Below are 27,597 nucleotides of genomic sequence, written 5' to 3'. Positions count from 1 at the left end.
GAGCCGTACCAACAGGTTAATGCACACGTAGTGTGTGTTGTGCCCAGAGGCCAACCCCTCTGCCACTGCACAAGCAAGGCAAGTCTTGCAAATGCCATACCTTACAGGGCAGGGACTTTGTGGCAGACTGAGCTGCAACCTCTCCAGTCTCCCAGAGGCTTTTTGTGCTGGCTACCATCATGCTTGTGGTGGGAAGGTCAAGAGAGGGCTGCCGGACAGGTTTTGGAGCCTTTGTGGATGTCTGGAAAATAAACAGAGAAAGATCACCATCAGGGAGTGTGTAGTTTTTCCACCACCACCACCATCCCCCCCATAATTGGAGGTCCTCAGGGATGAGGGGCTGTAAAAGGAGACTTGTAGGGTCTTGCTAGTTCCTGCCAGATAATTCCACCATTTAAGCAAGGAACATGAGGAAACAAGGATGGGACAGCTTGCTAAAGAAACCTACTTTATACTGTGGAGAGAGATAGAGACAAGAGAAAGCGTTGCTGCCACCCAAGGGGAAACAATTCAGTTGTCACCTCCCAGGTGGTAAGGCTAAGAGGCACGGTGGGAGAGGAACGCCCAGCAAAGAGGGCTCCTTGGGGAGTGGGGACACAGAGACAAGACAGCAGCCCACCTCAATAGCCTGTGTGTACTGCTCCAGCCTGTCATCGATCTTTGACACAGGGAGGGGAGGCTGAGTCTTCTTTATGCTGTTACTGAAGAGCAGAGGAGAGAAGAGGATTAAGGTGATCCCCCAGTGCCTCAAGAAGATGGGAGGACTTTGAGGGCCACAGGCAGCCTGTCACTCCTGCCCTTCCCCACAGCAGGGCCCTCCAGCATCCTCCATTTGCAAGAAGGGACCTGCTTTACCCCCAGGTCAACCCTAGAAATACCTTTTCTTTATTGAGCGGTTCAGCAACTCAGTTCTGTCTGTGATCTAAAGTGGGAGAGAGAAGACAAAGACATTACTTTTGCCCATGGACCTCAGATGGATGTAGGTCACCTCAGCTGACCATAACGTAAAACATTTCTCTTCCCTGATCCCTCACCCTCAGTGCCATGTTCCCACACTGGTTAGAGAGACAGTGAGCATTCCCTTTCCAAGGCAGGTGAGCAGAATCACAACCAAAAGAACAGTGCACAGCAGCAGCCCAACCAGTTTCAGGGCAAACCAATAGTGTGCAGTTGGGCTGACAGCTGAAACAGAAACCAAGACCATTTTCTCTACTCCCTCTGCTCAAGGACTAGGTATCTCTCAGACACTTGGTCTCCTAGCCAGACAACAGAGAAAGTGGCAAGTGTGGAAAGACAAGGGGGAAAACTAGGGGCACTGCCAGCCACGTCTGCAGAAGAGGACCCAAGCAGCACAGGCATGAGTTACATCGACTTCTCCACACCAGAGAAGCACACAGATAGGGCAAGTCAGCACATGGAGCCACCTGCAAGGCAGCCCTTCAAGCTTTGCACAAGAGGCTCCTGTGCAAGAACTCTTTGGCTGAGACAGGAAAGCAAGCAAACACTTCACAACCACTGAATAAATGAAAGCTGAAATGTTGCTAAACCTCACAGCTCCTTCGTGCCCCGGCAAACAAGAACACAGAAAGAAAAATCACTTTGAAGGCAAAGGGGAGGCTCACTTTTAACACCAGCTCCTACAGAGCCAAGGAACAGCAATCAAGTAACAAGGAGCCTTCTCTCCCTGTATAACTGCCACCTGTGCCATGGGAAACATCACCTACCAAGTTAGCAGATAAAAAGCAGCACTAAGTGCTCATTTTAAGATGCTTTCAGGATGCCGGTGCTAAATTTTAGCTAAGCAGAAGACAAGACAGCATCACAGAGAGGCCACACTTAACAGCAGCGCCCAAGAGCACAAGGCTTATTAGGGAAGAGCACAACCACCAAAGGGTGCAACCCTGGCTAACAGAGCTGTGCTAGGGAGAGTCACTCTGCATGGTCCCAACACAGCAGCATGACAGATATCCCACCAGCCAGCTTTTTCTGCTGGGCAGGCTGGCTGCCTGCAGCCAGCTCACTCCTTCGCTCGGTGCTGCAGGAATCGATGCTTGCCTCCAAGCCAGGACTTCAGAGATTGGGATGCTCATCCCTCTGGGACATTGATGGGCCTGCTGGCACCTCATGGGGCATAACAGCACCTGAAAGGGGAATCTGGTAGATCCCTGCCTATACGTCAGCTTCTCAACCACAAGTAGATAAGATATCAATACAAAAAAAAAACCTTGCCAACCCTACCAGAGAGATGCTGTGCAGATGCAAACCACCCACAGGTGCTTCCAAAAGGTCATAAATGAGCATCAAGTTAAACACAGAGGGGTCTAGAAAAGGCTGTAGGTGACAGTAGATCTCAGCATGACAGTCTAGGTGGGAACAAACTTTCCCTAAGCTATTTGGAGACCACCACCCCCTGCCCAGTAGGGCAATTCCTTGCAGCGAGAGTCGTGCATTTCTCTGGTCCAAAGTGCTTTCTGAAGGCCAGAAGAAACCACAGTTCCTCACTCAGCCAACCTCAAAACTCAGAGCTCACAAGAAGCCTGGGGCAAAACAGGGCTGGTATGAGGATTCCTCCCTGCCACCACACATCTATTTCAGCCCCCAGGCACACTGGCCCTCCAAACCCCAAACACCCCATCACACTGCAATCCAACATCTGCCTGCCCCAGATGTGTACCCGGCCTCCACCAGCCACAGCTGGCAGGGGACCTCACCACCCACTGCAGATGCTCTCATCTTTCCACTACAAGCAGTGTTTCTGTTGAGCGATCCTGTGCCAAAACACCTTCTTGGTGGTCAATGTGTTTAATTGCTAGTGTTTGCACAAAGCCCTGCTAGCTGGGGTGTAAAGATCCTCCTTCCTTTGGAAGGATCCCAAGCTCATATTTTTCCTGAACAGCTTTACTTTTGGCTTTGTGTATTGGTGAGCTCTGACATCACTGTTATAAAACACAGAGACTGTATTTCTAAACCTTTCCCTGGGCTAATCCTAGCAGCAGCGGTTAAGCTCAGGTCAGGAAGCCATTTGTGTTCTGAGGTTGTAATGACAGAAGTTTCAGCACATAAAAGGCACTGGAAGCATTTCCCATATTTCCCCACCAGTCCCACTCCAGGGATGTGCTTTGGCCACCCCCACTCCACTTTTCAAACCTAACATTAGCACGTGGTCTGCATCCAAACCCACCCTTTCTCCCCTCTTTTTATTTGACTTTAAAAAGGCTTCTCCATAAAGAGCAAGAATCTGATGGTTGTAGATGATGAAACCTTCCTCTTACAATCTATTTACTGGTGCAAGAGGAAGTGCTCATAAAATCCTCCCCATCCAGGAAATATTGACTAAGCAAATAGCACATATCTAAAAGCAGAAAAACAAAGACAATACCATCAGCAGATTAACAGGCTACCCAGGCTCCTCACCATTTTCCTCACTGCTATAATCAACAAGCTTTGGGCTGACAAAGACAAAAAGCCATTCACTACAGAAATCACTTATCTGTATCTATTGTATTTAAAAGCACATGCACAGAACTGAGGATTTGTAGTAAATGCAACAGATGTCATGAGATGCAATTCAGGTGGTGTTAAAAATGGAAGTTTCACAAGAGCATCAATGCAGACAGAGGCAATTTGGAAGGACACAATGCTTCAGAGGTCAGGAATCCCCATATGTTTAAAAAAACTTAAGTCATACTTTCTGATTTTATTCCAAGTAAGATAGGGAAATTGCAGTGCTTCAAGTTTTGGGGGTTTTGGGGGAAAGGAAATTTCATTTTCTGATTAGTCTTTGAACAAATTCACAAGCTGAAAGCACAGACATCTTTCTCAGTATTACAAAATTCTCTGGAGTCCTCAATGAACTTTAGACTTTTACGGTGATTGGCAAAGTATACACAGAGACGGTTACAGCCTCCAACAGCTCAAGCAGGCAAAGAAGGAGGAGAGGAGGTTGACAACCAAGGAAGATGAGGGAAACAGATCAAGTGATTTGTCCCAGCCTGTAGCAGGAGTGAGATAACAGGATTCACACCCTACATTACCGTAAGCCCTGGATCATCTTTCCTCATCATTAGATGCTCTATTTCAATAGCTACCATGCCTCCAGAGGGGCCCGAGGAACACACACCTTCGTGGAGCACGTGGCGGTGTGGTCAGAACACAGCTCCTCTTCTTCTTCCAGGCTGGCAGGGCTTGGGGCCTTCTGGCGTTTTTCTGGTGTTTCTTCTTCTTCTTCTTCATTTCTTCTTCTCTTCTTTTCCTGAATGCAGAAAATTAACAAGCCAGGAAATGAGCTGGTCAAACTGCTTACTATGCAACAAAAGTGATTTTTCCCCTGTTTTCCAGGCTTCCTGCATCACACTAAACAAACACATGAGCACAGAAACTTTTTTGTTCACATCATCTAATTTTGAAACATTCAGGAAGACGCTCATGTGTCATTTGGGGGTGGGGGAGGAATCAGAGAAATTTTGCAGATTCAAGGTTCCAAAATGGTATCAAAAGGGGTCCTTGCATCAGTTAATAAAGATTTCTTACCCCTATTGAGATAGGAAAACATGAAATTCTCATTTAGAGGCCACAAGGAGAGAGAGAAGCTGCCTTCAGAATAAAGGGCTAGAGACACACACATACAGAGTTCAACTGCAAAAAGCATACTAGCCTCAGCAAGTCAAAATCCATTTACAACAACAGATATCTGAAGCTTAGCCACCCTAACAGACTTGCACACCACTCAAGTTCCAGCTTTGTCTCTCTCATTAACCAGGAATTACACCTCGTCAGAAAAGCAAAGAAAGAAAACCTCAGCCAGGAGCAATGCAAGATTTAGAGATGCATCAAGCCAAAGTGCTCCAAAAATGCAGTAAAGGCTGGGAAGAGAAAAACAAGCAGTAAAGTTTAGATTTGAGTTTTCCTGAAGAGCTACTCACTGCCCACAAAACCACAGGAGAAATGTAGCACTTTCCTTCTAAGTATTGCAGGGACACAACTAAACCACCACAAACACACCACCCTTGCAAGAGGGCAGAGGCTGCCTGCAGTGACCCCAAGAATGCACACAGGCAAGAGTGGCACCAGCCCCTGGTTATGCCATGAAAGCATGCCTGTGGGGGCTCAACACCCAGCAGCGTTAGCAGCAATGGTGAGCCGAGTTCTTTGAGAGCAGCCCCCAGCCCCAGCTCTGCCACCAGCCCTGGGAAGAGGAGGTGGTCAGCTCCTTCTGATCCCACCTCTTGCTCGGCTCTCTCCTCTTCCTCCTGGTCTTGGAGCTGTTCTTCCTCCTGGCACAGCCTCTCTTCCTCCCTGATAACCACATTCTCCTCCCGGACCTCCTCCGGGCTTTCCTGATCCAGCTGGATCTGCTCCAGTTTGACTTCAGCTTCCCTCACACCACCGTCCTCTTCTTCATATGACTGTCGTGGAGACCTAGAGGTGGAGGAGAAAGGTCAAAGAAGGAAAACACATTGTTATGAGCCTACAGACACCATCAGGTGCCTCAGACTTCTAGAAATACGAATTTATCACTCCCCCAAGCCTACAACATGCTGGGTGTTTTACACCAGGGCTCACAGCCACTTCATGGTCCCATCCAGTTCCAGGCACCCAGACGTGACAGCAGTCACATCACACTTTCACTCTTTGAATGTCCAAGACGCAGCTCAACCAAGAGTTGTGGCAGAGCTGAAGGTATCTGCATGTTTCCAGCCTCACCACAGGCAAGACCCGCAGGAAAACAGAGATCAGAGCTCCACTCAGACCCCAGGCAGAGAGGACACTACCACTGTGATGTGGTGCTGGCTCAATTCTCTGCTCAGCTACAGCCCGAATCCCAGGTGAGCCAGTGTGCTCTGTGGTCCTGGTGCACAAATCCAGATCTGATACTGCCCCACAGTTCCCAGCACCAAACGCAGCCTTCCTATGCCTACACTCATCTTCCGTGTTAACAGAGCCTTTTGCTGGAGAGGGAAGTGACCAAGAACACATGAACATGCTTCCCAAGATTCCCCTTTTCCCTAGCTGAAACTAAACTGCAGGGCAAGCCTACACAGCCACTCACACAGGGGTTTTTTTTTGTTTCCAAGGCACAGTGCTTCACAAGCAACACTATATCTACACCTGACCCCGAGCCTCAGCTTTGCCCACTGGAATAAATGACACCTTTACTCATGTCACGGCCCAGCAAAACAAAGGAGTCCCAAAGCAGCCAGGGTCACCCCTTGGCTTAGGTTTAAAAAGCCACAATGGGGTTTGTACAAGAGGATTCCTCCAGGTCTCTGAGGCTGCAGAGAGGAGACCCAGATTGTTTAAGCAATCAACTTTGCAAAAGCAGAGCAGCCCATGCCTTTGGGCACAGAGTCAGTGGGAGCACGTAACCCCAGAGCTCCCACTAGCTCACAGCCATGCACCAAGATGTTATTGTCATCTTACTTTCCCCAGCCAAAGAATAGCTTTCTCCTCCCATCCATTTCTTAGAAAATCACCCAGCTTGTGACAGCAAGGCTAGAGAGCTGGCTAGCAGGCAGCTGCCAAAGTGCAAGGCAGACTCACCAGCCAGCACCAAAACATGAAAAAAAAGTTCAAATAAGACTTTTCCACCCACCTCTCTGCTGCTGGGAAGGCAGCTCACAGGACAGCCACCATCCAGCCCTCCTCACTGACCACATGGGGAAAAAGCTGATGCATCTGCTGGCTCGCTTGGCTTGCTACTAATCATACTCCCACAACAGCGCAGTCATCAACAGCAAATGGGCCCCAAGGGCCCAGATAACTAGTTTCTTTTACCCAGTCTGCCAGCAATGCCTCCAGCTAAAGCACAAGCTCATATCAAAAATTAAGGCCGGAAGATACAATGCAGTCTATAGGATGCCTTTTGCACCCCAGCAATTTTGTATGGGAGGCAGCTAGTCTGACACAGCTCCCACCCTATTGCATGCAGCTGATAGCATGGATCTCCCCCCACAAAGTGGGGAACCAGAACCAAAAAGAAAATGCACCTTAGCACTAAGGCCCTCCAGGGACACACAAGCTGTCTTAGCTACCATCCAACGGAGAGCAGCTGTCCCTGTCCCCTCATTTGTAGCCACCACCGAAACAGCCTTCACATGAAAAAACAGGGTTTGCTCCATATTCAGTTAAGCAGGAGAGGGGGGGAGTTGGAAAACCCTGGCCACAGCACTGCTTTGTTCCAGCATCGGGCATCCCAGCCAGACACCCAGCCTACCTGTGCTCACTCCAAGCCTGTCCTTTGGGTGAGGCAGATGAGTAAGGGCAAAGCTGCTGAGGGGACTTTATAGGGCACAGCCACCTGCTAGGAAGGAAGGAAGGAAGCCTAGCTTCTGCAGAAAGCCCTCTCCCAGGAAGCCCACAGCGTCTGAGCACCTTCAGCTGCCTTTCCCAACCAGCCTCCAGCCAAAAGCCTGCCCACCTCCAGCCACTGCCTTTAAAGTAGCACCCCTCTCTAATAGGCTTCACCTGCTATGGATGCCACCTCCCCTGCTCAGCACCCTCCTGACCCACTACAGAATAAACACAAGCATCACATAAAAAAATCTAAGGAGCAGTTCCTGGAGAGGATAACGCAACCCTTCCAGCTAATTCTCTTTTGAAGGCCAAGGAAGGAATAGCAGCAGCCTTTCTCTCCGGACAAGCTCTTCGGACGGGAGGCGGAAAAAAAGGCAGCATGCTGAGAAGCAGATGGGGCTGACTTCTAATTGCTCCCACAGATGTGATAATCAACACCATGGTGAGGTGCTTGAGCGATGCTTATGGGGTCAGGGCTGAAAAGGTACAGCTTGCAGAGTGATTTAGCTACAGTGTTTGGAAAAAGGTAAGAAAAAGGCAAGCTCTATTTATTTGTTCATCAGTAAATATTAATCTTAGGCATTATTTCAGTCTCGGGGGTAAAGAAGAGGCTATGTCATCACAGGGGCAGAATTCCCTATAAAATCAAGCTGCCGAGACAGCTCAGTCACAAGTTCACATGCGGGTTGATGGTGTCCAAGGGAAGTAGTTAAGGCAGGAGTTTGGTTCAGCTCACAGGGGAGAGTGATGGGAATGGGGACTAAACAGCTGGCACACAAGCACCTCTCAGGGCTCTTTGCTGCCTGTTTTCCCCTGCTGAAAGAGGAGTCAAGTACAAGGTGGGGTGAGGCCACAACACCCACTACGCTGACGTGAGCCAGGAAGCAGCAATAACTTAGAACAGCTTTTTAGGCTGGCCTGGATTATGTTAGGGGCCATTTCAACCCCTGCGGCAGCTCAGGTGGCTTAAATCCACTGTTGTCACTCCTCCAAAGCCAGGCGTCCTGGCAGGCTGCCATTGCTTGGAGTGCAAAGCTCAAGCCAAACATTCCCAAAGCCTGGGGCAGTCCCTGAGCCTATTCCTCCCCCCTAGCCCAAATGGCAGGTGAAGAGCATCCGTCCCAGCCATGCGGGGCCCGTACTGTTCTGCTGATGCTCCAGCCTCTGGCCTTTTTCTTATGCATGCTAGGCTTGACCTGGGCTTGGTCACCCCTCCTCAGGGACTATCCTTTTGTTGGGCATGTTGCTTCCCCTCCCCTTGGTCCAGCTGTGTCATACCCACCTCTGTTTGCGCTGCTCGAGCTTCTGGGACCAGTCACTGAACCCCTCATCCTCCTCCAGCTCTGAAGTCCCGGATGGCTTAAAGTCATAGCTGAAACACAGCAAGAAGGAAAATTAGAATGAGATGCTAAAGAACCCCAAACTTGACCTGAAAGAGCCCCAGCTTGATACCGCCCTTCTCTCCCTCCAGCTATTGCATCTTCTTTCCTCCGGCTGCTCCCAAATCCCCCTTGAAGCCTTGTTCTCCATTACAGGAAAGACACCTTTGCCATGGGCTTAGGAGCACCCTTGTACAGAGGGAGTCTCTTGGGGCATCACTGCAAGATGAAGAAGGAGCAGCTCCATGTCTCTAGCAGGAGCACCCTGCTGCCTGCCTGGTCTCTGGGACCACGCACAGGCGAGCAAAAGACAAGCAGCACAACAAAACCAAAAAGCCCCTGGTTTTCTTCTGCACCGGAGCTGGCCCTAGCTTGTTTGGACCAGAGGTGTTTCAAACTCGGTTGCTGCTTGTCCCCATAGAAAAGACGTCAGCAGGAGCTGGCCTGAACAGATCGCTGGATGAGGAAGGCATGAAGACCCAGAGATTAGGACAGTGGCTCAAGTTCTGGGTTGGATCCTCACATTCCCGTCCAGCTTTGAGCCAGTCACATGCACTTGCATGACGCTGGCTCCCTGCCTGTGAATACTCTACTGCTGTACAGAGCCGCAGCCCTCCCAGAGCACACAGCTGCTGGTGCCAGATGCGGACTGGCCTTGCATGGGGCTTGTTGGGTTTTTCCCATTTCTTTCCTTGCATTCACAAGGAGACTAGCCTCCTGGCTAGGGGTCCTGGGTGGGCAGCCACGTTGCAGGCATTGGCCTGAGGAGGTGGCTTCACGGGTGGTTTTGGGACGCAGGGCTGTCACATCACCTGGGAATGGGAATTAGGATGTGGGACTCACAGATTAGTTTAAAACTCAGAGGATCAAAATACATAATAAATGTGGGTGAGTCTTTTCTTTGCCTTTCTGGGCTCTTAGGAGGTGTCACGAGATGCTTAGCCTCCTCCATGATGTCAGTGGCTTGAAATATAGGGCATTTCTCTGAGATTTGGGAGTCTCATTTTGAACTGGCTGCAAGAGCTGAGGGTTTACAAAAAACACATGCCCTCACCAGGGAGGGTAGCAGGCAGTGTGCACCAAAAACGGCTGCTCAGCCACAAGTTTGAGCACAGCCCAGCTCCTGCCGCACTTCAGCATCCCCTTAGACTGCCGAGCAGTGATGCCATGTAGGTCTAGGACACTGCAGCCCAGGCTGGGTTATTTTCCACTGCATGTGTAGCAGTAGCTTGTGGATGCCCCAGGATAACACTCAGGAAATCTGATGTGGAGCCAGGATGGGACTATGGATGTGCTTAAGGATGGATCTGGTCTGACTATGGATCTGGTCAAGGCTTCAGGCGAGCTGCAGCGTTGATGATGCCCAAGGCCGAATTGCTCCAGTATTTGTGGCCCTGGCCACAAATATGTGCTCAGGCTATCAGAAAAGCTCCCCGGGGAGCAAGGGAGACCGGCCAAATGTGTTTGAAAACTGGTCGCTTCCCTGTGCCCCTCTGCAAACATGGCCCCAGGGGAAGTACCAAGCCAGCACAGCCCCATCAGCACCGCTTAAGCTGATGTCCATCCCTCTGGGTCCCAAGGCCACATATGTCTTTCCTGCAAACCTGCTGTTTTGCAGGTTATTTCTCTTTTTTTTTTAGTGGGGGGAAGGGAGGAGAGGAGCTTCGCTCTGTCCCTTTGGTGCAAGGAAAGGCCGAGGGTGGGTTTGCACAAACAGGAGTAACATGGATGGGATGAATCCCAGCGTGGGAAGAGCTGAGGGAAGGAGCGGACAGTGTTTACACAAGAGAGAGCAAAGCTTTGCAGAAGATTAATAGCCAGGGCTGACCCCGGCTGTATGAGCAAGCCCAGGTGGCCGTCAGCAGCTGCAGAAGAAACCAGGGGATGGCCAGAGAAGAAACATCCTTCTGGTGAAGCCTGGCCCAGCAAGATCAAGCATCGTGGAGTGGGGAGCAAAACGCCTCATTTTAGGAGTTGTTCTGCTTGTCATGGCCCCCTTCACAGATGCTTAAGCACTCAATTAAATTTCGGCAATGCGAAAGGTCCCATGGGGCCAGCAGCGTGTCTGTGCCTATGCCCACAGGACCAGAGCCTGCAAGCTAGGTTACTGGGGCTGGAGCACGCTGCTCTGTGCCCAAGGCCACTCACAGCATCTCCCGGTAAAGCAGACACTGGAGATCTTGTCTGCCATTTTAAAGACCTTTACAAATTATTTTTCAGCCCCTGTGTGAAGAGGGGTTTGGAAAAGCTAATGATTATTATTACTTTCTAGAGCTTCTGTTTACTTTTAGGGCAGACTGCAGTGGTTTTGTCTGCAGAATATCGCTGGGTGTATTTCTACAAAAAATTTTGAAGCTTCTTTGCAACATTTTTAGACCAAAAAAAAGAAAAAAGGTCCTGAATAATTTTGATAGTAGATTTTTATGAACAGCTTTTGCTGTTTTCCAGTAAAATGAAGCTGCTGCTTCTCTCTGACCAAAATCCCAAATCCTGCCGCCACTTTTCCATTGTGTTTAATATATTTAGAAATAAGTTGAACACATGAATAGTGGGAAGACTGGGGTCTTCAAGACAGAGTTTGGCAACTCAGAGTGCAGACTGGTTTTTGTGCCAGCCTCAGTGCCGCACTGCACTTGGGCTGCTGTGCCGGGGACACAGGGAGGCTGCAGTGGGATGCTGTGGTGGGATGATGGGGACGTGACTGGTCATCCTGTCTCTTCTCCAGGGGTTTCCTCACTGACAGCAGATAGCTCAAATTCTCCATAAATGCCTCCTGAGCTACTTCCATTTAGGACCTGCTCCATTAAAGCATCAAGTTAAACTTTAACCCTTGGAGCTGTGAACTGCACCAACTCAGGAGCTGGTCCATGCTCCCCACTGCCGGGGCAGCATCCTCCAAGGGAAGAGTGAGGAGCCCAGCCAGGAGAGGTGATCACTTGCTTGGCTGCCAGCACCATGATCTGCCCAGGGTTGTGCATCACATCCTCAGGCACATGTCTGTCTTCGCACGTATCAGGATCTTCCATCAGTTTCAGCGTAGGATGATTCACAAGCTGAAATTTAACCCAGCACTGAAATCCCTGGTGATGGGGACTCCCTGCCTGAGCTCAATCTTACCCAAGCTGTCCTAGTTTAAACTCTCAGGGCAGTAGAACACCCAGCCCCCAGCCAAAAAAAAAAGAGCAAAGCAGGGATTCTGGCTTTTTCTGCCCAAGCTAAAAACACACTATTTGTTAATCTGGGCTAAATCCCCCAACCCAAACCTATTAGGGAACTTCCCCATCTCCCCAAACCACCCCAAACAACAGAGACACCCACTCTGTGGATGTAGGAGGATTTTGCTGCAAGGAGAGAGTGTGTCACTGAAGGATTTATCTGTGGGTATTTCTTACTGGTTTTCCTGTGCCGGACCCACGTTCTCTGAGCAGGAGATGGTGTTGTTCAAGCCCTCTTCGGCCTGGGACCTCAACTGCTTCTCCCGCTCCCGCCGCCGCCGCTCTCTTGCTGCCTCCTCCTCATCTTCCACGCTCCACTGTGCTGTCAGCCTGCCAAGCCAGAGGGAAAATCCATCCTTAATGCCGTTGGGCAGTGCCTGTGAAACCTGGCAATAATCCCCCGAGGTGCCTGGGTTCCCCCCGGGAAGCGGGGGGCTCCTGCAGAGGAGCACTCCCACCATGAGCAGCGCTTCTCAAAGTGGCATCCCTGCCTCCATCAGCATGGCTCTGCAGCAGGACCGACTGATGTGCAAGGAAAAGGTGGGACACATGGACTGAGAGAGCGGTGCAGGAGAGCCTTTCCCAGCCCTGAGGAAGATGTGGTGCATATCCCGCTCCTCCCAGACCAGACACCTTCCTGTGGGCTGGAAGCCCACTGAGAAGCACCATTCCCTGCAAAGCAGCTTTGCACCCCAGGAGGGGTTTGTAAAGGGTCTTGGAGTGCTGCAAGAAATCCCACACCCCCACCTCAAGCTTTGGCCCAGGGAGGGCAAGATCTGCACCCTGGGGATCAGTTTTCTTAAGCAGTTGAGCTGTTCCTGCCTGACCAGGAGCAGAAGGAACAGTGGTGAAGAGCAGCATCTGTGTCCTGCTCTGTCCTGCCCAGCTTCCTTCCTCCCCTGCAGAGAAGAAAAACCTGCCCTGGCTTCTCCCAGACATCTCAGCCAGCGGATGATAACACCTCTGTCAGCAGAATGGCCTCTCTTGTCCCCAAGGAAGTGATAAGGCAGCTGCCGTATTCCTCCTCCGGCGATAATGCTGGTCCCCACGCAGGATCGGCTCCCGCTCCACCGCTAGTGGCACCAGCAGGGATGCAGGCAGAAGGGGACACGCTGCCACAGCACGGTCACCACTCACCCAAAGGGCCCGCGATGGCAGCTGGAGCAGGGCAGGTCTAACTCGTGGTACCCAGGGCTGATGCTGGGGCAGATGTTTGGCTTGGCCAGGTCCAAAACAGACCATGAAGGCTGTTTCCCCTGGTGTTTACAGAAATGCTCTTGTGCAAGGCACGCACATGGGTGTTGGGAAGGCGTTCTCCTGTGAGCAGCAGGACCCAGCTCGACCTGCGACTCCCACACCTTCGGGCACACCCTGAGGACTGCAGTCCCCATAAGATGAACCTGATCAGTAGGAGATAAGGTGTAGTATCAGTTCTGACTGGGGCAAAGAGCTTGTGGAAAGGAAAAGAAAGAACGAAAGAAAGAAAGAAAACAAAAATGCCTTAGTTGAGACTTGTCTCAGCCCAGTTTGAGTGATCAAGGGGCAGGTTTCAGCTGACCCCAGAAGTGCCACTCTGCCAGCCTGCCCAGCTTTGCCCACAGCCTGGACTATGAACCATATGAGAGGCCCTCACCAAGATGCTGTTTTCATTAGAGGGTCACGACAGATCTCCCCCCCTCACAGCAAAGGAAAGAGGAAAAAAAAATATGTTGGGATTAATGGAGACATTTTGTTAAAGAAAAATTTGGCTTTTCTAATTACACTATGAACCTTGACAACCTTTCCAGGGGAGACTCACTCAGAGCCTATTTTACTTGCCGAGCTTAGCCCCAGTAGCATCCCTTTGCGGAGTGGTCCCACCACCACCCTGGCAGGAACCTGGGGGTCTCCCCGCATCCCTGCCCACCCGAACACCCACCTCCCCTGAGCCAGATAGAGACAGGTCCCCCATCCCTGCTGAGCCCACAGGGGAGCAGGGAAAGAAGCACATCCCAGGACTAGGCCAAGAGACCGCTTTGCCACGGTGTAATTACTACCTGACTTATTTTGGGTGGGGTCTTTTTGCAAGCAGCAAATTCAGCCACTCTTTCCCCTTCTCCCCCGTCATCGCCCCTTGCCACCTTGCTCTCCATGGGGAAAAAAGCGGACCCAGACTGAAGTCTGGGCTCCCCTCCTCCCTTCCCTACTCATCCCACACTCCTATTTATTGTTTTCCCCCAGGTTCCCATAGAAACCCTTGTCTGTGGGCCTGGCAGGAAGCCACCATGTTGTTGTGTTGGGTTTTTTTTAATATATAAATGAAGTCATTCATTAAACTCTGCCATGATCTCCCTCCCTTGTGTGACAGCTCCAGATAGTCTCCGATTTGGAAAGGCTCTTAACCCCCTCTCACCCATATCGCCCCAGTTACAAGAAGCAAGGTCCATGTTTATGCCAGAACAAATTAGATTTCGATTTATTTCCTCCAACCCCTCCCCCAGCTCTTTGGGAAGCCGCTGCAGAGGCAGCACTGCACCAACCCCTGGCTCCTGTCCCCTCCGAACCATGCGAGCCTTCCATGGTGTGAGAGCAACGTTGGTTGGCAGCCCTCTCCCCTTCCCAGTTGGATGTGACTAACTCTCTCCCCATGACCTCACCGGCTCGCTATTCTGTCCCTGCATCCTCTGAACAGGCTGAGGACAGAGCCAGGGGCGACTGCTTTGGGGAGAAGGATTTTTCTGCAAAAGCAGGGAAACATCTTTCCCAGCTCCCTTTGCCACAGAGCAAACCTGCCTCCAAGATGCCCGCCACCGTGCTGGGATGCGGCTCAGACACACTGAGCATCATGGTGGGGCTGCAATGCTGGGAGCTCCCTGCTTGCTCCTCTCAGCAATAAGGGCTGCGGATAGAGCTCCCAGCAAGCCCCCACTCACCCTGGGTTCAGAAATATCAGCACCCTCCAGCAAACACCTAAAACCAGTTTATTAGCGGATTCAGAGCTCTCTCTCATGCTCAAACAGGCTGGCAGCAGAGCAAGGTTTAATAAGTGACGCTTTGAGGTTCAGTAGTCACACCGACAAGCAGAGGAAAAAGGACGATTCCTTTTTGACTGACCTAGCACACAAATATTTGTCTTCAGTGAAAAACAAACAAAAAAAACCCCAAACAAATGAGAAACTAAACCTTGCCAAAGTCCTTGCGTTTTGGTCAGCTATAGGGGTTTGTTGGACTGCAGACAGAATGTGCCATTCCAATTTGGACAAGTCCAAGTGCGAGGAGGGGGTCAGCTGTTAAATTGCCTTTCAAAGCAAAAAGGTGGAAAGATTTAATTTCCAAATGGTTCCGTTTTCTAAGAAGGGGCCATGGTCTCCCGCTTGCTCTAATTGCTCACAATCACATGTGGTAACTCAACGTGCTCAGCCCACAGTGGTATTGCACAACCATCTTTCCCATTTCTAGAAATAATTACCCAGCACTTCAGGATTGGGCTGATACCATGTACCGCTGCCTTCACCTCTAGCCATCACTTTCCCAGGTCGGTCCCAAGCTGGGGAAATTTGGGGAAGAAGCAGGCTCATACCTGCCGGTGGGACTGAGAGCTCTCCATTTCACCCAACACAGGATGGGGAAATGGAAAGCAAGGCTTGAAGACTTGCAAGATGAGCTACAGCGTGCTACAATCCTGCATCCAGTCACCTGCCTATATAGAGGGATTTTCATGTGAGGTGAAAGGAAATTCCCCCCTCACGTAAACATTAGGGGGACTGGAGAAGGGAGGGAGGAAGGGTAGAGAGACCACTTTGTTGCCCCAGCAGCCAGGAGCTGCGTCAAGGCTTGATCCACCAAGACCTCATTACAGGGCCTTATCTTTTCTCTTATGCAGTCCCTACATCCCTGCCAACAGCTTTTAGAGGTCTTAGTTTGGGGCAAAACACTCTTTGTGGAAGGGGCTTATCTCTTCCTGAGGAGGTGAGGAGATCTGGCAGGTCTAAGGACAGGCGGAAAGCACCTTGGTTCAGCTTTGGCCACAGAGTTGCAGCTTGCCAAGCGTCTGGGATGCTCAGACTTCTGCTCTGACTGGGGCTGGCTGCCCATTTCAGATCCAGTTCTTGACTTCACCCCTCTCCAGACCCCCAGCCAAGGGAGAGGTTTTATTTCCATTTGCCCTACAAAATACCTCCTCCTGCAGAACAATACAAGCACCCGCGCTCTGGTTGCACTGTTCCACATGGCCACGAATGCCCGCTCCAGACAAGCCAGCATTGCTGGAAAGGTCACGTTTCCTTTGGGCAATTCCTCACCGGCACTTGAGGAGATTATAATATTCAGGCGAGGGAAATTTCTGGCACCAGATGAGCTGTGTTTAAGGGAAACGCTGCAGACTCGAGGAGTCATTTGCACAGCCAACGGCTCAAAGGAAGCTTTGCTGGCCCAAATCCAACCTTCAGCACTAAAGCTAATTCCAGAAAGGAAAATTAAATGCCTCCCAGAGGCTTTGGGCTTTGCAGACCTGCGCCAGAAAAAACCAGGAACCCTCTACCAGCACATTGGACATTCCTGTCTCCTGAGCTCGCCGGGGTACTGGGCCAGGACAGTGTTGACTTTGGTTGCTGCCTCTGTCGGGCAGGCTGCCTCTGCAGAGCCAGGGTTCACGAGGGAAGAGGTTTTGGGAACAAGGTTTAGGAGGAGCCATGTGCAACCCCTAGAATGACGGCTGCTGTTTCCCAGAGGATATATTGCCCCATCACCTGCGAAAGCAACAGCGTCTACCACTGCTGAAAATACCACCCGCAAGAGATGGGGCTGCATGAACTAGAGAAGAACTGGGAAGGGTGACCCTGCATCCCTCGGCAGCCATCTCATTGGCCTCTCTGTTGAGGTTAGGGAAAAGGGAGATCCCAGAAACCTATGCAAGGGACTTTCACCTTCCCACGTAATCCACTGCAGCCTCCATTACCTTGTCACAGTGCCAGATACAATATCGGTGCAGAATACAGCCTAGGACTGTCAACAAGTTCAGTCTGCTGCTAAGCAGAGCTGCCAGGTTTTATTTCATATTGCATTTATCACCAGTTTATAAAGGGCCCAAACATGATTGGCAGGGGTATGGAGATGTGCGGCTCACCCTGTCACATGAAATGGAAGAGGACACCTTCAAAAGGCTACAATGGAGCATCTCCCTTACCCACTTGACCTTCCGCCAACAAATTAATCACTTATTAATCTCGTATAAACAGCATATAATGGATCCGTGTGACAGTATGCTGAAATACCCAGATAACACCTCCACCCACGTCATTCGGGACAACTGGGGTCAGGCCATCGCAGAAGTCATGGCTGAGGACATTTGCATGCAACGCATGGTCATGCTGCCATGGCTCGGTTTCTCTCCATCCAGGCAAATCACACATGCCCTGGCTCAAAGCAGTGTCCCAGGGCATGCCTCACACCACAAGCACCAGTGTTAGGCATCTGAGTTCAGCATCTCGGCCCTTTCCAAAGATCCCTCTAAGACCCAGGTTTACCTCCACTTATCAAGACACCTTCAGAAACCTGTCCCTAAGCCCAAGGGCTTGTATAAGGTCACCACGAAGCTAGGAAGACATAGGGTATGGAGCGGAGGTCCAGCTGGCATCCCAACCCCTCATTAATACTCTGCCAAGAGGCCACTGCTGAATACCAGCAACCACAGCTGTGCTCCCTGCTACCAGGGGACATGGGCTGGCAAAGCATCTACGGTACAGCCATCACTGAGTCAGAGAACAAGCAGCAGTTAACACTTCTTGATGGATGGGTTTCTGTGGCTTAGGAGTAATATGGTTTTATAGCAAAGTCTACAGCTAGGTAATCATCCCATTGGATAAAGAAGGGGGTATGGATAGCAGTACGATACAAGGAGACTGGGAAAAGAAATAAAATCAAAACTATTATGTCACAGCCTGGAGTTTATTTCAGCCTAGTCTCGAGGGAGATGGTTATCCTAGCTCTGAAAGATCAGCTTGTCAGTCAAAGGCAGCCAGAGATGCTGCACAAGCCTCTCCCTCCCATACATTCATGTAATTCCTCAGCTGCATTGCTCCATTCAGAGTCCAGGCTACAGAGTTTGAACAAGAGGGGGGCGGGGGGCAAGGAAAAAATGCATATATATGTTTCACCCTCAGCCTTTTTCTCATACCAAGTTTCCCCACCCCACCCATAGTTGCGCAGTCTCAGCCACGTCTCCCCATTTCTCCTATAAATCACAGCTTGCCTTCAAGATGCGAACAGCAGGATAGAGCCACTTCACACCCAGGGGCAGGCACGGAGCCTGTACCCGCTGACCCACTGGAGCTGGGGGGCTGTGGGAAGGCATCATGCATGGGGAGATAAGGACACACCAAGGAGTCTGAACAGAATATGATACGGCCCAAACTTTCATCAAGCAGAAATGGAAGAAAAACCACATGCAGCACGGTAAAGACCTATCTCCCCTTTAAAAACAAAAGTAACTCTTCTTTTTTAAAATGAATCTTGGGTTTTCTCCACAAAAGCACATCCCACTTCTGTTCAAAGAAGGATGTGCAGATGTGCAGCCATGCAGCCACACGTGCCAGGTATAAAACTCTGCCTGGTTTAGCCTTAATTAAATTCCCTGCAAAGATTGACCTGTCACTGTGGCATGACGGGCAGGGAAAGCTCCAAGCTGGTAATTTACCGCTTCCACAAGCAAAATGAGAGACATTTGAGAAAGCCAGTGGTGAATGGCAGGAGTAGACCTCGGAGGAGGGGTGCAGGCAGGGCTGGTCCTTCATCACGAGACTCAACTGTCCCCTCCTGCCTTTCACAGGACAGCAGCTCCAGAAAGGCACAGGGCATGGTCCATGCTTCCAGATGCCGTTGGTGATGCACAGCTCACTCATAGAGGCACGAAGCAGCCGATGGGAAAGACTGTTTCTTTTTATTATTATTGGTTTTAATCATAGCAGACAGAATCCCACTGAATCCTTTACAAGATGATGGATTGTACCCCCAGGACCATGGGTGCTTAGCACACAGATAGGCTGGTGTGGTAATGTATTAACATCACCGGTCAGGAATTTGGCGGGGGGGAGGAAAGGCCTGGAGTTCAAGCCCTCCCAGCGCTCCACGGTATTCAGTAGGTGTGAGAAATCAGTGCTGCATAGGACCTCAAACCACAGCCCTTTCTCGTGGTCTCTCCATCTCAGTCCTAAGGTTCAAGAAATCAGTTTTTTCTAAAGAGCAAGAAGTCTGAGCTCTGTTTTTGCAAGGAAGAAGCACACCAGAGGAGAAAATAGACTTGTCAGAGAGGTTCAGATTGCCTTACCCAGCTTTTGTAGTTTATTTTTCCCCCCTCTGAGAGGGAAGCAAGCCTCCATAGCCTCTGTGTCTTGGCTACAGTCAGACACCATCCTTCTTGATACACTCATGCTGGAAAATAAGTCTGAGCCTAAGGAGGCAAGCGATAGCCTTACTTTTAATCCTGGCTTGAAGCAGGGATAAGATTCGTACCAGGTATGCTGCCTTTATAGCATTGCTGGCTTGGCTGCGAGTCCTTCGTTTTGCAGCCCTTGGGGTGATGCGGTCCCCCCCAGACCCTGGCAGCAGGAGGGAGTTTGCTACCCGAGCACTGGCAGGAGGCAGCAGGGAGGCCGTGGGAATGTGCTGCTCCGCTCCCTGGGAGAGCTGAGGCTCTATTCGTTTATGGCCATTGCTGATGAGTTGCGCTGCAACAGGAACCAGAGTCAGCAGCAAGCCCTCGGTCCCTGCTGCGCTAAGGCAGTGAGTCTTCATGAGAAAAACCAGTCTTTGCCCCAAAATACTGATTGCAACTCCTGAGCTTAAGGGCACGGCCATGCCAGCCTCTTGCCGTGGTACAGAGGCACCTGGCAGCCCTGGTTGCCCTCTGTCTCTGCCCGCCATAGAGCTGAGGGATGGCGCTGCTGAAGTTTGGTGCCTGTTTTGGCGTTCTCCATCAAAAGAGTTAAGTCATACAAATGGTGGGAGAAGGAAAAAAAGTCTGGAAGCTGAAAATTTGTTCTTACACACCAACCCAGCTGCAAAGCCTCAGACCTCAGCATCCCCATCCAGTGCCCTTTCCAGCTGAACCACGCTCAGATACATGTGGTGATCCTTCTCCACCCACCAGAGGATGCAGATAACCTGCAGCTGCAGCCCTGAGGGGCTCAGAGGCTCACTACTGCTCCCCAAAATTTCCACGGGCTCAAGCTCAGGCCCTAAATATCCAATGGCTTGAGAGCAGGTAGAAGTCTGACACAAGCGAGGCTTAAAGCAAAAAAGACCATCAGCTGGCTTCTGGCAAAAGTCAATGGTAGGTGGAGTGCTCCTGAAGAAACAAGCCCCAGGGCTAGAGAAAGCTGGGAATGGGTCCACAGGGTTCTCAGAGGGAATGGATGAGCCACTACAACTGGAGAGAGAAGGGTGAGCTGCCCTCCTTGGAGTGAAAGCAGAGGGTGGGCATCCCACAAGGCACCCAGGGAAGGGGCACCTGCCATGCATTGGCTTGGCCCCTTACCCCGACCCTGCCCATGGCTCAGCTGGGCTGCAAAGCCCCAGGTCCTTCCTGGCTTGCAAAATGCGATGGCATCACTCCTGGGCATGCCCCACCAGCACCAGGTGATCAGTCTAGCCCAAAGGGCTCTCATGGCCACTCCTCCCCACCAGCAGCATCTGGTCATCTCTCTTTTCCCATCCACCCTCCACTTGTGGGTGTCACAAAGGTGCCCATCAGCTCTGCCCTGGCCCTGGCGGTGGGACACAGAGGGACAAAAAAGCCCACTAATAAAAACATCAAAATAGGGTGGATTCCAGAAGGGGAGCACCATGGTGGGTAAGCCCTGCACGGATGATAGACTCCTCCTGAAATGTTGAGGCAGCATAGCAAAGTATGAATTGCACTGATGAAGGCGCTGTGTCCCCCACCAACCCCATGCCGCCATCCCTCCCTCCTCTTCCCATGCAGCAGCTCTGCTACTGGCTCATTTCTGCACATTCATTTTTCCCATCTCCCCCTAAAGAGCTGCCCCACTTCTTCACGGGAAGCTTTCCTCCCTCCCCATACCTATCCACAAGCCAGGGAGGTGGAGTAAAGAGATGCTGCAATAACCCCCGGAGGCAGCAGCTACCTCCCAGGCAACAAACCATGCCCAGACCATGTCCTGGCATCAAACACCTCCCAAAAAAATGTTCTCCCCCTTTGAAGCACCATCCAGCCCTTCCAAGCACTTCAAGCTCCTTGTTCCCAGCTCAGCGCTTGGGAGGTCAAGACAGAAATATTGGAGTAGCATCCTCCCTGCTGAGACACATCCTGGCAAGCTCCAGGAAACATCGCATGCAGGCTGAAAGGAAGGCATCCCACAGAGGTGGGCAAAGCCCCCGCCATCCCCATCAAACTAAATATTATACTCAAGACATACACCAAAATTCAAGGAATTCAGGGAATTTTAAAGCTACCCCTAACACTGGGGGACTCTGAGCATCACCAGGGCATTGCTCAACAACGCAGCAGCGCGTTGCAGGGAGAAAGAAGGGGCCATGCAGCTGCCTTGCCGGCACCAGCACCACGAGTGCTGGCATCAGCTGGAGGCAGAAACTGTCTCATCATGTATGGCGGGCCAAAACACAGGGGCATGCAAGCATGATTTCAGATCTCACAGTTTGTCTTGCCATGTTAATGACTCCACAGAAGATAAAGACACAAAAGTCCCATCCTACAGAGGAAATAATTAGGTTTATCACCCGATCTAATTTTCTGACTCATTTTCTTCCCCTGAGCTTTTTCATCCTCAAGATTCAGTCCCCCTTCCCCACAGCATTATTTGCACTTCCAGACTCTATGGCATTGCAAAGGCATGTAATTATAGACACTCGTTTATTTGTTGCCTGTGCAGCAGCCATGCTTTGGAGCCCCTCTTCTGGGCCAGGTCCCCCATTGTGCTAGGAAGCATACAAGCAGTGTGCAAGAAAACTATCCTTCCCCCCGCCAAGAACAGATCACAGCTCACTTCCTAATGACACCCGAGATTCACCCACATGCTGGATAAAAACCAAACCAGCCGAGATGAGAACGGTAGTGCTTCGAACGCACACCCATCTGTACGCACTCTTCACCCCACGGCTGCACACCCCAGGCCAGGCACCGACAGCCCAGCTATGGGGGTGCAACTGCAGCAAGCCACCGCAGCACTTAGTGGGAGCGGTGTCAACCAAGAGGCCCGATAATCCAGTTTCGAGGAGCGGCACAGCTGATACACAGAGAGGCTGATTTGTAGGTTAATTAAACAGCCATATTCTTTTGTGAAACACTCGAGGCTCAATAAATAGAGGGAGAGTAAAATTCCAGCAGGAGCAGATAACGAACTGAATGAATCAACATGACAGGCACTGGATCCCTATCTTATTTATAGTAATTCATTAGAAGGATAAGGAAAAATAGAATGTGATAACAAGATAAAGCAACTCACATTTGGAGAGGACTTTAAAAAATACAAAGTCTTGCAGGCGTGTGAGGGATCACCGCTGTTTACGTGCTACAAAGGGAGAAATATTTCCCTAGGGATAACCCAAAAGAGAGACCATGCCTGGGGGGAGTGCCTGGGCACACAGGGCAAAGGAGGGGAGGTAGATAACCCTGCAATTGCCCATTCTTCCCCATGCCTTTCCCAGGTAATTACTCAGCCACTCATGCTCTGCATCGCTAGGCATAACCCTGCGCTCTTTTCAGCCTCCAACCTTTCAGATGCAAATGGCACGCTCCTGCCTGCACCTTCCGCAAAGCCAGTGAGGAACGAGGAGGGGTAATTTTTCCAACCCACCTCCAGGCTGGGAAGAGGTGAAGGATGTTTCCCAGAGTGCTGACTCGGCGCTTCAGCCTGCTGTGCCTCCAACGTGGCCTATTGCTCTCCAGCACAGCAACCCACCCTGAAGCACAGCGTGCGCTAAGGCCTGTCAGCACGGTCGGTGGAAAAGCCATTTCTTGCAAGTTTGGCTCCTGGGACTGATGTTTGGGTGATCACAGCCAGGCGCTCCTGCTCTGCACGTAGGCATAGGCCACTTTGAAATACTGGGGGTTTGTCTCGAGCACAAGGCTGGATGCTTAAGCATTGGGACTCAGCTCTTCAACCCAAAATCCACAAGACTTTTACACTGGTTTCAGCTCAGGATCCCTTAACCCAGCTGTAGGACAGCCTGGCAAGCAGCTCCTTTGGCTGAGCAATGCTCAGAGAAGGTAATTCTCTGGTTATCCCTGCTGATGCTCTGCAGCAGGAGCGGCCAGGTAAACCCTGGCATCACACCAAAATCCCTGGTGCTCGTGAATATGGCTCTGAGCAGCCCTTTTCACTCTTGTGCTCCAGGTCACTGAGGCACTCGGGCACATCGGAAAAGCCGAGGACCTATGCAATATAATTGCTCTGCCTGCAGTCACCTTGGAACAGATAAAAGCAGAGCACAGCAATATATCTTCAAGCCAGGAGCCTCAAGCCATTCACTGACTAAAGGAGCTTGTGCCTGCACCTGAGGTAGCAGGGCTTGCAGAGCCAGCCCTGTGGCTGGGCTTAGGAGGGAAACTGCTCTGGGAGAAAATACAACTACAAAAAAGGCTGGGCTGTGCATAGAGCAGATCCTGCCTATTCTCCTGTCGACTCCTGTGAGCATTAGTGGGGTTATTTGGGTGTAAACCATAGATGAAATCCCACACACATCTTCACACCCCACCTCCCTCCTCATCTGTAAAGCAGGACCAGAAAACACAGCCACAAAGCCAAACCTCGGCCACATTAAACGTAATAACCCCACTCAGAACAAATGTCATCCCAGAGTTCCTCTGGTAAAAGCCCCTATGAGTCTCTGGAGCACCAAAAGTCCCTTATCCCTTAGCAGGAGGAACTTGGAGACACCATTAAGGACAGGAAAACACCCCTGGCTTGGGCTGCGCCAAGGACAGCTCTTCAGACACCCCTTTTCTGTGTATGAGGCACATGTGCTCCTCCCCACCCCCCATCTGCCACCCTGCAAAATAAGTTGCCACCCAGCTGCAAGCAGGTGATTCCCACCCCAGTTCATTTGCCTGGCCCTCCTCAGTACCAGCCGGCTCCAAATCTGAACCCATCCCTGCCTGCTGCACACCCACGCAGAAGTTTCCATAGCCCTCGCAAGCCCCTGACCAAGCCCTGTTCTGAAACAGGGGTGTGTAACCGAGATCCCAGTCGTTCTAGGCTGAGACGGGAGAAAGAGTGCAATGGGCCAAACAGGAGATGAAGAGAGAGGAGCTCCTGCCCGCTTTCTACCCCAGGGGCCTGTGCAACCAGTGGGAGCTTTTCTGCCGACTCCCCTGGGTCCAGAACGGGCCCCAGGAAAAGGTGGAAGGGACTGGATAGCTGTAGGAGCTAGTTTCCCTTCCAAGGCCAGAAACTTATTCGATAGGTGAGGTTTAGAGGCTGCATTACCAGCCAGGGAAATCCCAGATTGAATTGAAAACGCCTGTCCAAATAACCCCCACCTTGACATCTTCCACCTCCCAGCTGGAGACCAGCAGGCACCGGCGAGCACAAGGGAGCCAAGAGGTGCCTGAGATGCAGGATCTGAGTCCAGCACCCCCTAATTCCATCTCTCACCCCTCCAGCTGCTCAGACAAATATAAAGAGGCAAGGAGTGCCTCTCTTCTGCCCAGAGCCGTCAGCATGGCACAACACCATCAGCCAGAGGAGGATCCCAGAGACCCACAGAAGAAAGCAGCTTTTCCATCCCCCAGGGAAGAGCAGAGTGACCGCATGGAAGGGAATCCCAGCACCAGCAGACAATGTAACCGTCCTCCCCGGCTCAGCCCCGGCTGACAAAAGGGAATAAGCCTAACCGAACCATCCACCTCCCTGCCCTGGCAATTATATTCCGAGAGAAAGGTTCAAAGCACTATGGCGATTAATTAAATCAAAAGAGCAATGTCAGCTTGCAGTCCTGGGAGGATCTGGCCCTTTACAGATCTCCGAATTGAAAATGCACATCACAGCATGCACAACGTACATTTCCTACGGGAAAAAAAAAAAAAAAAAAAAAAAAAAATCCTTTTTCTAGGCAGAAGCCTTCAGCGCTCAGGGGATACAAAAAAAGACACACACTGAGACATCCCTTGCACAGAGAGGGAGGGGGGAAATTAGCCAGCTCAGGTGAGCGCCACAGTACAGTTGTGCTCAGTTATTTCAGTTGTGTGCTCCTGGAAAAGCCATCAGTAAGTTCAAATCTGCTTTTCTCATATTGCTTTGGGGAAGGAGCGGTGGTATCTATTTCCCTTCCTTCCAACGCATCGCGTCTGCCGGAGACCCGGGCTCGAGGAAGAAATTCAGCTGGTTTAAAGGGACGGGAAGATGGTCGATCCGGAATTCATTCCCTTTCTTCCCCCCCTCCCACCCCGGTACCCCCCACCCGCGGGCAGCAGCCAGCCGGAGAGCCGGGCTCCCCCGCGGGCAGGTGGGCTCTCACCTGATGAGGTTCTGCAGGCCCTGCTTACTGGAATTCCTCCTCAGGATCGCGCTGGTCATGGTGGCCGCGGCTGGAGTGGCGGGCAGGGTCCCGCCTGCCGCCCCCTTCCCCGGCACCGCAGGCAGCTGCCCGCCCGCTCCCGCGTCCCCCCCTTCTCCGCCTTCAGGAAGTTCTGCAGCTGGTTTCCTTTTGTTTCTGCTAGCCCCCCTTCCCGGCTCCACACCCCCGGCTTGTCTCCTCCACCTCTACCTCCTCCTCCTCCTCCCCCTCCGCCTCGTGGAGGTGTCACGGGAGAATCTCCCGGGGCGCAGCCGGCGGCGGGTCCCGCAGCACAAAGCCCGGCGCTCCCCACCGAGGGGGGCTTCTCCCTCGCCCCCCTCTGCTTTAACTCGCTTCTCTCCCTCCTTCATCTTCTCCAGCCTCCTCCTCCTTCCCTTACTCAATCCCCCCCTCCCCCTTTTTTTTTTTTTTTCCCCTCCACCTTTACCGCTGCTTTCCCGATTACACAAAGCAACTTGGGAGCAGAAATCCAGGTTAGCAACTTGCTGCTCGGTGGGCTGTAAATCACTCCTGGTCCATTCACAGCAGAAGTCTTCCACGAAGGGCTCACCTCCGAACGGTCCCCGAACGCCCAGAGGCAAACCAAGACCCAGATTAATGCGAGAGGGGCTTTGCGCTGGGAAACACTGCACCGGAGAAAAATGTTCTCCTGGGACCGACATAGCAGCTGGATTTTGGGGGAAGCTACTGGCAGGCAAGCAGCACACACCCTGCTTCTGCTCTCAGACCTCCCCCTCACATGCTCAATTGACGAGCTCTCCCATGCCTCAGTTTCCCCAGCCACCAAAATGGGCAAGAGCAAAAAAAACATGGCTTGCCTCCATGAAACACTGATATTTCAGGAGATTAAAGGGCATGAGTGGTTGATGAAGGACTAACAACATTGCCACCTGCTAAAACAAAATGCCCATCTGCCGTGCATTGAGAGGATTGCTCTTCATGCTACCTCATCATGGGAGCAGTCCTGGAAAACAACAGCCTTTTTTCCCCTAACCTTCATCTCCTGGTCCACATGTGCTTGGGGGGGCGGTGGGGAGAAGATATTTTCTGCTATACCAAACCAACAGGTGCCTGGACTTGTACCTAGCAAGTTCCACCCCACATTATACTTGCACGTCATGGTGCTCATGGCATGGCCTGCCCGTGTTCCCCTATGGTGAGAACATTCCTCTGGCCATCTCCAAGATGGAGGCAGTTATGATGACACCACCCTGCTCAGACCCTCACCTTCCTTCTGCTTTCAGTCCCTCTCATCTCATTTACACATTTCCTTTCAATCACTTCTGCAGAAGGGTTTCTTGCCACCTGGTAAGCTGAAATGGGGAAGTTATCCACAAAATATACCCAGAAATCTCAATAAAAAGGAAGTGTATTAAAGCCAGATCAGAAGGAAGTGCTTGCTCTCCTTCCCACTGTCTCTTCATTTCAAAACAGTTTATTTTTTTCTGCAGGTATTTACTGAACAGCCCCTAAGTGATCAGGAACAACAAAAACCACTAAGCACAGACATTGCTGCTGGCTTCACTCTGTGGGCTGCTCAGATGCTGTCACACTGCATTTTTTTTCTTTCTAAATTGGGTGAGAAGGTGCAAGAGATCCACCACAAAAGTTCTCTGTTGCTGAAAAAGAGCCTGTCCCAGCTCTGCAAGTGCTTACAGGAGTAATTAGGTTTAAGCACGTGAACACTCCTATTGACTTCACCGCAATTGCCCACAAAGTTGAAAAGAAATATGCACCTACAGGGTTTTCTTTTTGGAGAGAATCGGCCCAAGCCTGCCAGTGACTCCTATGGTCTGAGCCAGCCAAGGGTGCAAGACGTAGCTAGCAGCCATGGGCCAGCAGCAGCTGGGGGCTGGATGAAATCACAGCAGCACTCTTGTTTCAGGCAGAGATGCCAGGCAATTTGCAGGGAGCTGAGGAGGGGCGAGGAGGAATGCAGCTGCTGTCACCAGGAGAAGGCAGGAGCTTGCTGGGTGCAGGGAAGGGAAGAAGCAATGGCACACCACTTCTTACCAGAGGCGAAATCCTCCGTGTAAATGGGTAGAGGAGAAAGCTGTTGATTCTCCCAGCAAGAGAGCCTTGCCTCCACACCCAGGTTTGTCTCCTGGAGGATGCCAGCGTGAGCTCCTCATCTTGCAAGCACTTGGCAGACCTCCACCCCAAGTCCAGGACTGACT

The 27,597-nt window shown here is 51.3% G+C and overlaps 1 protein-coding gene across 3 annotated transcripts in view; it reads right to left on the bottom strand.

Moving 5' to 3' along the window:
* Positions 1-27,597, bottom strand: part of LSP1 (lymphocyte specific protein 1) — a 67,600-nt gene that overhangs the window by 29,169 nt on the left and 10,834 nt on the right. For 2 of the 3 annotated variants that reach the window (XM_049820758.1, XM_049820757.1), the window contains exons 2-8: positions 12,065-12,217; positions 8,576-8,665; positions 5,223-5,418; positions 4,121-4,252; positions 879-922; positions 620-701; positions 101-241 (exon numbers count right to left, since the gene is read on the bottom strand). In XM_049820758.1, coding sequence (XP_049676715.1) covers positions 101-241; positions 620-701; positions 879-922; positions 4,121-4,252; positions 5,223-5,418; positions 8,576-8,665; positions 12,065-12,217 — 838 coding nt within the window. Of the gene's footprint in view, positions 1-100; positions 242-619; positions 702-878; positions 923-4,120; positions 4,253-5,222; positions 5,419-8,575; positions 8,666-12,064; positions 12,218-25,360; positions 25,539-27,597 lie in introns of those variants that run through there. The other variant, XM_049820760.1, reaches the window with a different exon arrangement.

The sequence above is a fragment of the Accipiter gentilis genome, chromosome 17 (genome assembly GCF_929443795.1).
Source record: "Accipiter gentilis chromosome 17, bAccGen1.1, whole genome shotgun sequence".
NCBI classification, from domain to species: domain Eukaryota; kingdom Metazoa; phylum Chordata; class Aves; order Accipitriformes; family Accipitridae; genus Astur; species Astur gentilis.
This window is presented reverse-complemented; position numbering and strand designations above follow the sequence as displayed.